This window comes from Etheostoma cragini, chromosome 3 (assembly GCF_013103735.1).
Source record: "Etheostoma cragini isolate CJK2018 chromosome 3, CSU_Ecrag_1.0, whole genome shotgun sequence".
NCBI classification, from domain to species: Eukaryota; Metazoa; Chordata; class Actinopteri; order Perciformes; family Percidae; genus Etheostoma; species Etheostoma cragini.
The window spans coordinates 21,259,566-21,270,692 of record NC_048409.1 but is presented as its reverse complement, the minus strand read 5'-3'; the positions used below and the strand labels follow the sequence as shown (position 1 = coordinate 21,270,692).

The 11,127-nt window shown below is 38.2% G+C and overlaps 1 protein-coding gene across 1 annotated transcript; it reads right to left on the bottom strand.

Annotated features, from left to right (window-relative positions):
- Positions 1-570: 570 nt before the first annotated feature.
- On the bottom strand, positions 571-10,526 carry LOC117942452 (cylicin-2-like). The gene is made up of 25 exons (XM_034867914.1): positions 10,412-10,526; positions 9,669-9,826; positions 9,281-9,391; positions 8,702-8,767; positions 6,946-7,039; positions 6,004-6,044; positions 5,837-5,911; positions 5,609-5,704; positions 5,370-5,486; positions 4,953-5,081; positions 4,440-4,488; positions 4,283-4,344; positions 4,139-4,193; positions 3,894-4,042; positions 3,621-3,686; positions 3,320-3,415; positions 3,160-3,228; positions 2,984-3,028; positions 2,737-2,811; positions 2,304-2,405; positions 2,111-2,212; positions 1,886-1,972; positions 1,737-1,802; positions 1,406-1,450; positions 571-1,272 (listed from the first exon to the last, which is right to left on the bottom strand). The coding sequence occupies exons 1-25, from the start codon at positions 10,431-10,433 to the stop codon at positions 913-915; spliced, it is 2,337 nt and encodes a 778-aa protein (XP_034723805.1). The 5' UTR covers positions 10,434-10,526; the 3' UTR covers positions 571-912.
- Between the last annotated feature and the right edge of the window lie 601 nt (positions 10,527-11,127).

Sequence of the window (11,127 nt, the reverse complement as noted above, 5' to 3'; positions counted from 1 at the left end):
TATATATATATATATATATATATATATATATATATCACGTATATAAACACACACATATACACAAATATATATATAGATGTTCTTTAGGAAGTTACAATATTATCATTTTTAAGATGGATTGTTGTTGTTGCTGGATAAAAGGCTAAGCCTGGGAAGAAGGGTGTGATCTGAATTATGTGGAGATGTTCTTGATGATGATAAACTGCTGGGGTAAAGTGTATACTTTTGGGATCCAATGTAGGGTCCATTACCAGCGGATGTAATTTTAAGTTTTACATTTGTGTGGGGAAGCGCCGTAATGCCGTAACGCTGTGTGCTGTAAATAAAGAAACCCCTTGGTCACCCCTTAGGCTACACTTTCCCTGGTACTAAATGTTTACACTGTCATTTGCAGATAGTAATAGTTTAGTAAAACATATGTTAGAGGCTTTATTGTCATTCTCCTCTTTATTAAGATAAAACCAGCACAATACACATCTGCATCAAAAGCCAACAAACAGCTCCTGCGGCCATAATGTTCTTGCTCTGTACCTGAAAAACCGAGGAAGTTTAGACAGGAAACAAAACAAATAAAATCACATTGTTTTATTCAGCAAATCAAGGCTTTTGAATTATTTCATGTGATTGTGAATTAATATTTCTGCTAATAATGTGCATTTTCTTACCAATTAAAAAGTATAGCCTATATATGGTCATTTATCATGGAATCATTTTCTTCCTCAACTTAAAGTGTTTTATCATGTCCCAATGCATCTTTATATAGTAACCGCTCATCATAATATTCGTGTATAAAATCAGGGTAGTAAGAACATAATTAGAGCTTATCACATTACACAACATCCTTCAGTTTCGTGTAAGCCATACTTTAAAAAAAAATACATAACATCTATTTTGATCAATGACATCTCATTATTAGTAAGGCCTGGTGCCTCTCAATATATCACTAGAGGTGAGGTGGGAGGTGGAACGGGTTGCTCCGTCTCCATACCTCCTTGGGCTCCCCATCAGAGACTCCATGGGGCTGGGGGGTCTGCGAATGGGGGCCCTGTCTCCCATACTCAGTAAAGAGCCAGAGACAGAGGGCCTGGAGAAAGCTGAAGGACTCAGAGGATCCAGCTTCACCATGGGTTTGGAGGGGAGTGACACGAAGCTGACAGAAGTAGAAGAACAACCAGGCTTGGAGCAGCTGTCACTGGGAGCTGAAAGGCCGCCACCAACTGAGCTTGAAACTTCCATTTTTGGCAGGACACTTTGCTCACCATCAGGGCTTTCCTGGAAGGAAATCAACAGCTGTTATTTAAAAAGTTAACCATACAGGGAGAAAATAAATATCAGCTTGACCCAACGTAATGCTTGTAATCACCCATGAAACTTTTCAAATCATTTATATTAGGGGCAAACTTACAATCTTTTTCTTTTTGTCAGTTTCACTTCCTGATGAGCCAGAACTCTGAACAGGAAAAAAAGTAATTTCACCTTCACATTAAACATAATCTTTTATTTTAAGATTATTTTTTGGGGGGCCTTTCTAGGCCTAAATTGACAGGACAGCTGAAGAAATGAAAGGGGAGAGAGAGAGGGGGAACGACATGATCTGCTCCAGGTCGCAGTCGAACCCGGGCCCACTGCGTCGAGGAGTAAACCTCTACGTATGGGTGCCTGCTCTATCTACTGATCTATCCAGGCACCCACATTAGGTATAATCTGATGATATTCTCATGTCATGAGTAAATTACCTTTTTCTTCTTCTTCTTGTCCTTTTTATGTTTCCTGTCACTGTCACTAGAACTTCTGGAGTCCTGCTTAAATATAAAGCATGGAAACACTCTAGATCTGTTTTAAACAAAAACAAAAGGTTTTCTCATCACACACCACTGTACATTACCTTCTTTTGGTCGTCCTTTTTCTTTTTCTTGTCTTTCTTCTTCTTTTTCTTTTTCTTGTCATCATCACAGCTAGAAGAATCTGAGTCCTTGGTGGATGTACATATGGTAATTGTGTTAATATATTGCTTATATTTTTCGTCCCCAAAAAAGACATCTTAGGAAATAACTCTTACAAATATATTAAGCAGGAGGCTGTTTGGACAAACACATCCACTTTGTTTTACCTTTTTCTTGTCTTTCTTTTTCTTCTTCTTATCTTTCTCTTTCTTGTTGTCTTTCTTCTTCTTTTTCTTCTTGTCATCATCACTGCTAGATGAATCTGAATCCTTGATGGGTGTAAATATGGTAAGCATGTTTATTTTTGTCTTTTATGTTTTTATGTTTTTGGTCAAATACAATACACTGACTTTGTTTTACCTTTTTCTTGTCTTTCTTTTTCTTCTTCTTCTTATCCTTCTTCTTTTTCTTCTTATCATCATCACTAGAAGAATCACTGGAGGAGTCAGAAGAAGAAGAATCCTTGACAGAAAATGATGAAAACACATAGCATTGCATCAAGACAGCAGTAATTCCACAGTGGTGATGTACCCTTTGGTTGTAAGGTGGAAGAAACAAAACGTGTTGGTTTAGTGATTACAGCCACCATGCACGCTGACATGGTGATTCAGCTGTTTCACTTCAATCTTTCTACCACTGACCAAGAGTCATAGGTTTTCTGCAGAAAATGTCACTGAGTTGTCAATGATCCGCTGCTTTGTTTTGGTCAATTTCCAGGAGTTAATATCCTCAATAATCAACTTATAATCAACCAAAAAACAGGAATGGAAAACAAAAGATGAGATGCTCTCACCTTCTTCTTCATCTTATCCTTCTTCTTCTTCTTTTTCTTATTTTTCTTCTTCTTCTTTTTATCTTTCTTCTTCTTCTAAAGTCAAAAAAAGGACAAAAGTTCATGCTGAGCTTTACAGCTGTTTATCTCTGTGAACATTTTAAACTTTGCTACTGATAAATAATTCATATAATAGATTTGTGTGTGTGTGTGTGTGTGTGTGTGTGTGTGTGTGTGTGTGTGTGTGTGTGTGTGTGTGTGATCTCACCTTGTCATCATCACTATCCGAGGAAGAGGAGGAAGAGCTGGACTTCTAGAAAAGGATGTGAGTCAGTCAGTCATAGAATGCATCTTTGTTCGTTAAACTGGTTATGTGCATCAGGAGCCTGACATTAATCCCTCAGAACAACATGAGGAAATTGTAAGATATTTCCAATGTTTTACCTTCTTTTTCTTCTTCTTCTTTTTCTTCTTCTTGTCATCTTCACTATCAGAGGAGGAAGAGCTGGAGTCCTGTAAGGAGAGAGAAGGCCAAAGATTATATAATAACATTAAACAGCACTAGTACAAAAGTGGCATATACTGAGGTGGTGATCGCACAAACTTTATCCTTCTTCTTCTTCTCCTTCTTTTTCTTTTTCTTGTCATCTTCGCTGTCCGAGGAGGAGCTATCAGATGAAGAAGAGGAGCTGGAGGACTCCTGTAGATCAAATCAAATAATAATTCAATGAGAAAGAGCGACTCATATTCTCACTTATGGACAAATTTGAATCTTGAATTCACCCAGCCTGCACACAGAAACACTTTAAATTCATAAAAAATGCCATTAAAACAAATAAAGGTCTATTTATATGTCAGATGCAATTTATAAACGATAACATATACTGGTCTTTGTGTACTTTTACCTTCTTCTTTTTCTTCTTTTTCTTGTCTGTTTCGTCCTCATCACTGTCTGAGGATGAATCAGAATCCTGTCGCAAAAAACACTTATTTTTTAAAAAATCCCTGTGAATTCTCATCTTGATTGTCCTATAACATAACTATTCTATGCAGTGGTGATGATGCACTATGACAACTGTAATGCCCATTGAAAAAGCTGCATTCATTTTTATTTTGTTTGAAGGGAGTTTAGAGACTAATACATTCTTTTTACAGCAGAATTCACATATTGTGATCACCTTTTTCTTCATCTTTTTCATCTTCTTCTTCTTCTTCTTCTTCTTCTTCTTCTTCTCCTTCTCCTTCTCCTTATCCTCCCCTCCTTCTCCCTCATCATCACTCAGGTGGCCTTCCTCAATACCAATAGGCAATGCCTTTGCTCCCCCCGCTGGACAGGAAACACCATTACAACCAAAACAACAACACTTTTTCCAAGCCTCCAACCTCTGCTTGATTTGTTCGAGCCTCTAAGTAGCCCACATACCTGCTGATCCAGAGGACAGTTTGCCTTCTTCCGTTGCTTTAAGCGTTTTCTTGGCCTGTCATGACAAAAAAAACAAAAACAATGATTTCCCGGGGATTTGTGCATACATGTGATGCGTGCATTCAGTGCGTGTGAGTATTTCACCTTGTCAGCAACTTCATCTTTCTTTTTATCTCCGTCAGCACATGGTTCTGCAAGCTCACCATCTGCAGAATAATCCAGTAGTACTGCATCAACCAAATCAACAGGTTTGTTTGCAATTATGGTTGTGATTTATTATTTATTGTATAGCAATACTCACCAACTGCTAAAAGAGCAGTAGCATGGCAGAGCTCATTCTGCTCTTTGTCCTGTGGAAGATCACAAATACAATCAAGCTCAGGCTTACTTTATATACTGCCACCCGGTGTGTCCCCACAAACATACTGTATGCAGAGATGTGTACAGTACACACAAGTACAACACACCCTTGTTGACTGACCCATTCATTGGAACATAATTTGAATATAGTTGATGAACAATGTGGGCCCTATTTTACAATCTAAACGCACGGCGTGAAACGCATGGCGCAGGTGCATTTAGGGCGTGTCCATATCCACTTTTGCTAGTTTGACGACATTAAAAAGGGTCTGTGCACCGGGCGCATGGTGTAAAGGGTTGTGTATTTATTAATTCTTAGGTGTGTTTTGAGTGTGACATATAATAAACCAATCCAAGTGTCATCTCCTGGATCCGGACCTGAAAACCTTTTGGATCGTTTAGAGGCCCCGGGCTTTTCTTTTTGTTTTGTTTTTAAAGAAAAATTAAGTTTTACCTCTTTCTTATCCTTCTTCTTTGTCTTTTTCTTGTCCTTTTTCTTGTCCTTCTTCTTCTTCTTCTCCTTCTTCTCCTTCTTATCTTTATCACTGTCAGAAGATGAAGATGCTGATGAAGAGCTGGAATCCTGTGTCAATGAAAGTAAGTAGTATTATTGTCATAGAATCTGTTTGCCAATCATGCAACCGTGGTTAAGACATTATTATCATTTATTCAGCAACAGTCTTTTATTACACAATTCTGTCGTTGGCAAGGGAACATACATTACATGATTCATTGTAAATGTAAATGGTTTACTGTATACTTTCTGCAAATTCCTCCTAACTTACACAAAACACAATAGCAGCACATGTTATGCCCTGAAGCCAGCTCAGTTGGACAAATAAAACAAAAAAACTAATTCACGTTACATTACCTTTTTCTTGTCTTTCATTTTCCTTTTCTTCTTGTCCTTTTTCTTCTTTTTCTTTTTGTCATCATCGCTGTCAGAGGAGGATGACGAAGAGCTATCTGAAGAAGAGGAGCTGGAGGCCTTTGAAAGGGAAACAAAATAATTAACGTATCAGTTTAGATCATTTGTCTTTACACAGAGACAGACAGGAAGTTGACACCCAATACATTTGCAATATTGTAACTGTATCAGATAAATCAAACCTTTTTCTTCTTCTTCTTCTTCTTCTTCTTCTTCTTCTTCTTCTTTTTCTTGTCATCCTCACTGTCGGATGATGAACTGTCAGATGAGGAAGAATCCTGGGACAGAAGTACGGTAGATAGTTAGTAACAAAAAGGTTTCAAGTGTACTCATGTACTAATGTTTCATTGTTGTCATTAAGTAGTCTATTAAACTTTTAATCTGCTGTATTATGGCAAATGTGTACATACCTTCTTCTTTTTCATTTTCTTCTTGTCCTTCTTCTCTTTCTTCTTGTCGTTCTCATCATCTGATGAGTTGTAACCCTGAAGCAAGAAAAGGATTCATTACAGAAATTCTATGAAGACAAGTTTAACAGCAAGTAGCCCATTTTAAAATGGAGGTTGGTCTGTCTTACCTGGCTCATCTTCACACCTTCTTCCATTTGGCCATCAGGAGCTGAAAACATTACGTACGTTAAAATAGAAAGCATCTGTTTAATAGAAGTAATCTATCACATAGATGCAGAATAGAACAATGATGCAGTTGTGAATATTGTTTATATAATTCTGTCAACTTTTTTGACAAAACAGCCTTTTAAATTGCATACTTAACTAAATAAATTATGTGAGAATTGAGGTTTTCATTATCAGGCTGCGAACACAGACAATGTCAATGTTGCCAAAAATAAATGTCTATGTTGAAGAATAACCTAATTCGTACCATTTTCCGTAGATAAAAAAAAAATGTATGTATGTAATTTAAATGGGAAGTCTTTGCCTTAAAACTGGTTTGTTTAAACTGATTACATAACAAAGAGAACACAGGCCAATCATGGCCCGCGGGCCCCAATTGGGCGGCCTTGCTCTAAGTATGGAAAAATGCCGCGTTATTCCAAATCTGATTTTAATACCAAAGGAATAAATCGCATCAGCGTCAGTGAGCCAATACGCATGCAGCATGCTTCTTCCGAAATCTAATCATGTTTGTGATTGGCTGTCTAACGTTACACGTTGTAGAGACACACAGGAACACCTCTACGTTACGTTATGTTAAACGGCAGCAGACAAGATGGAATGAACTTCTTGCAAAGAACATTAGAAATGCTTGTTTAAGATGTTGGATTACAAGGCTACATATCAAATGTAACATAAAACAGTGTACCTAAATAGTATCCCACAAAGTGGGAATATGATTTGCAATATACAGTACATGATTTCATAAAGGAGAATGCACAGAGCCTGTAAATGCATTATCCTCACGGTCACGGGACTTATCAATAATCTAAAACCTGTTATGATATCTTAAACATTAACCAGGTTTCATAATGCAAATGAAAAAAATGCTCTGTTCCACTCACCAGATATGCAAACACTGTCCCTGACATACTCTTTCTTCTCATCCTTGTTGTTCTCCTTTTTCTTCTTCTTCTTTTTCTTCTTCTTCTTCTCATCCTGCAACAGCATGTCAATTCTTTCATATTTTGTTTTTAGATGTTTTAAAATGTTAACTGTGTCCATATGTATGAAGCTTGTTTGCAAAGTGAGTGTTGCATTTGTAAACATATATAAAGATAATGTTATCAGAATTAGGGTTGGGTGCCTTTAATACAATCACATAACAAACATCCTGTTACTGTGGACATGCAGCCAAAACCAACACGGGTCATGCTGTCCAGTCTGCGTATCATTTCAATTTTCTAAGCACAAACGGACATTTGGAAAAACGGGAAAAATGGGTTCAAAATATCAAATTTTCATCTTTTCTGCCTTGACAAATTAAAAAAAAAAGTTCTGTTTTTATTCAGAAGATCAGAAATGGGCTCCAACAGTGTTGATTTTAGATGCTCTTTAGGGGGGCTCAAGGCCCCTTAAAAATTATAGTAATAAAAAAGTTTTTTTAGTGCTTTAAGTTAGAGTTTGCAAACTTGTCTGTTACTGACAGAGGACAAACAATTACAGGTTCAAAGAAACAGGTTTAATATCCTGTGTTGCTGTCGTCAATGCTATGCACCTGTAACTCATTTTATTTTGTATTTATTGATTGTTTACACCTCATTATAATTTCATTTGATCTGGTGGTCCATAAAAGGACTTATGTATTTTTTCCACATGTTCAATATTTTGCATTTATCCTCTGTTATGATAATAATTACATAAATTTGTTGTTATCCAGTGAAACTACTGATTGTAACTCTGTCACATTCTTATTTGGGGCAGAGCCCCCCTAAAGGTCTGATCCTAGAATCGCCCCTGGGCTCCAATTATACTGGAATGATATCCGCTCCCTCTTTCCACCTAGCTACGCCCCGCCCCATACTCACAGTAAACCGGTCGTCATTCTACACCCTTAAGAAACCACAGAGTCAACTGACTTGTTTGTAACTAACCTGACACTTCTCTCACCTAACCGGAGGTCATTCTCCACCCTAAGGGTGTGTCCCTTCCATTCCTAGTATTCCATATTCAAGCCTGTGTATGTTGCGCTGTGTGCAAAACATGTAAGATAATAAAGATAATTTGTTTATTAGTCCCCAATGGGGAAATTACTGCACTACACTCTGTGTACAGACTTTTTGTTAGTACTCAAACACAGGCCTGAAATACACACACATGCTCAGGACCTATACATGCACTATACATGGAGAGATGTCAGAGTGAGCGGGCTGCCAGCTGGACCAGTGCCCTGAGCGGTTGGGGGGTTACGGTGCCTTGCTCAGGAGTTGAACTGGCATCTCTCCAGCCACCAATCCACGCTCCCAACTTTTTGGGTCCATACAGGGATTTGAACCAGTGACCCTCCGGTTCCCAACCCAACTCCCTATGGACTGAGCTACTGCCACCCCCAATGTACAATGACGACGAGATGCTCGCCCCACTGTTCAGTCCAAAGTTTGCCTGTAAAACGTTTTGCACTTGCCTGCAAGTATAAACTCAATTCTCAACAAGATTCCAAATTATATTCTTGTAATTATCCAGCGTCAACATGACTTCCCCGAGTCAGTGGTGGTGATAAGGGAGGGACAAGCGCTGCTCCTTCACTTTCCCCACCCAGATTTTATCCTGTCGGTCTGGGGATTGAACCAACAACCTCCCGGGCACATGCTCACAACTTACCTCACTGTCACTGTCTGAGGAGCTGCTGGAGGAAGAAGAAGAAGAAGAGGATGCTGAGCTGGAATCCTGTGTACACATTAAACAGGTTCATTTATTCCTTTATCTGTGAAAGACATAAATGAGAATCTAAATGAATGAGTCACTACAAACACACCGAAGCGAGGCTTTGTCATAGACGCCTTGAGAAGGGAGGTTCTCTTCAAGTACTTAGCAACACACAAAATAAACTGCAGAATGATTTACCAACCAAAAAAGTTTCCTGTTTGACTGGCTTTTTTTAGATGCAGCCCACATTAAACTTCCATCCACAATTATTAGTCAGAAGAACTCATGATTTCTGCTTCACATTAGTAGCTTTCAATCAAAGCACCACCCTTTAGAAACCACAGAGTCAACTGACTTGTTTGTAACTAACCTGATTTCATCTACATGTCAACAGACTGAAGAGACTGTAAGTTTGTCAGCCATGTCCCAACTAAGTCCGTGCAACGTTCACACAGAGTTTTTAAGAAAATACTCAGAAAATGCACTCAAGAGTGAATATTACTTATTTGAGAAGATAAGTTTTTGGAGACATACTTTCTTCTTCTCCTTCTTCTTCTTCTTCTTTAGCTGTTTCTTCTTCTTTTCTTTCTTGCCCTCATCCTCGCTGTCCGAGGAGGACAGAGAGCTATCAAATGAGTTCAACTCCTGGTGAAAAGAGAAAACAGAGATTATTATCTGCAGTGTCTTTCACACTCTTTAGAATTCAATCTGGTGGAAATAGTTCCACCAAGCATCACAGTAACACTTAATGCTCTTTACTTTAATGCAGTTTATCATTTTGCACTGTTGGCGCATGTTATATATCTTTTTTCATTGATTTCATGAAATTATAACAAACTATAACTATAGCTAATGAATAATAAAGTATCATTACTATTTGATGTCAAATTATCATAGGCCCATGCTCCTTTGGTTTGCTTACCTGTCCATCTTTTGCTCCTGCAGGGTGTCCAGACTGACTCTTGGTTCCCTCTACCTTGCCCAGGTCTGTGGGCTCGTCTGATTCAGTCAGTGGTTGCAAACCACCAGGAGGGCGTGTCCCTGGCTGCTGGACACCTGCAGCGCCGGCTCCAGCTAGAGCTACAGGGTGACAGGAGACAAACGCCAAAACCCTGAAATTGTTTTTTATTTTATTTTTTCCCTATAAATTTGGAATCCCAAACTCTTCCACTACTAAGCCACCAGTAGCCTATATCTATACAAACTTGGAGGAAAACTGGGGGCTCAGCTGTTTTTGTTTCTATCTATTTATTTTACCATGCTGTCAGAACTTCCTTTATTATCTAATCGACAGCTAGATTAAAAACATAGAGGAGTACAAATCAAACCTAAGATACTAAAACAATGAAACAGTGCTTGCATGCATATTGATAACTTTTTGGTGTCCTTTGCCATTAATCAAATTGCTAAACTTTTACAACAATTCAGACAAGTGGCACACCATTTACAGTGTGCAAAAGACAAAGTCTTTTTTTATGTAAAAAGGCTATATCTGTCATAGAAACACTTCTATAAAATAGTAACAAATGGATTATTACCTTTCTTCCTGAAATAATTGTTGTTTGTTGATAAGTAAGAGAAGGACCACAAACATGCATCAAACTATAAACTATGTACAATGTTAAGGCGATCATAGTGAGAAAAAAAAAGAAAAAGACAGCAAACCTTTGGGGAGGGCAGACTCCATTTAGGTCCGGACTTCTCCTCTGTCCAGAAATCTACGCCTCATCTGATAGACAGACCTGTGCACCTTTCTGAAAATGAGTCTTATGGGTGGGGAACATTGACTGTGTGTTGGAGAAACAGGGAAAGTGTCAATCCTTCCAAAATAAGAGACTTCTCTTCACAAGTTAATGCAAAAACATATATATATTTAATGTTACTTAAGGACACCCACCATATATTTTGTGTGCCACTTTCACTGTTTTCATTTATAATTTCTGTTCTTCAAATTCTTTATTTCACAGAATGTTTTTAAAGAGTCTGTTTTAATTTGAAAGCACCGTTTGGCATCCAACATGGCTGTCATATTTGACTTGTACCTAAATGAACTGGTCCAACCGTTCTAGTACATGAGGCCTGTTTGTGACGCTACTGCCTACAGTGACAGGACAGTTAGCCCACCTGCATTGTTTGTGAGTAAAAACTCGCGGTAAAGTTTTCCTATAAGCTTAAAAGGTTGATAACTGGAAAAAAAAATCGTACTCAGTTTGGTCTGTAGTTATCATGTGCAAACTACAAAATCAGTCAGATTATGTTGTAATGTCGCCTCCCAGAGGATTTTCAGAGCTCAAACCACAGGCTAGCATAATAGCCTACGTCGATTCTTTTGTTCCTTTCCAGCTTCCGTAGTTTAAAATCTGAGGAAAGTTATTCGAAAA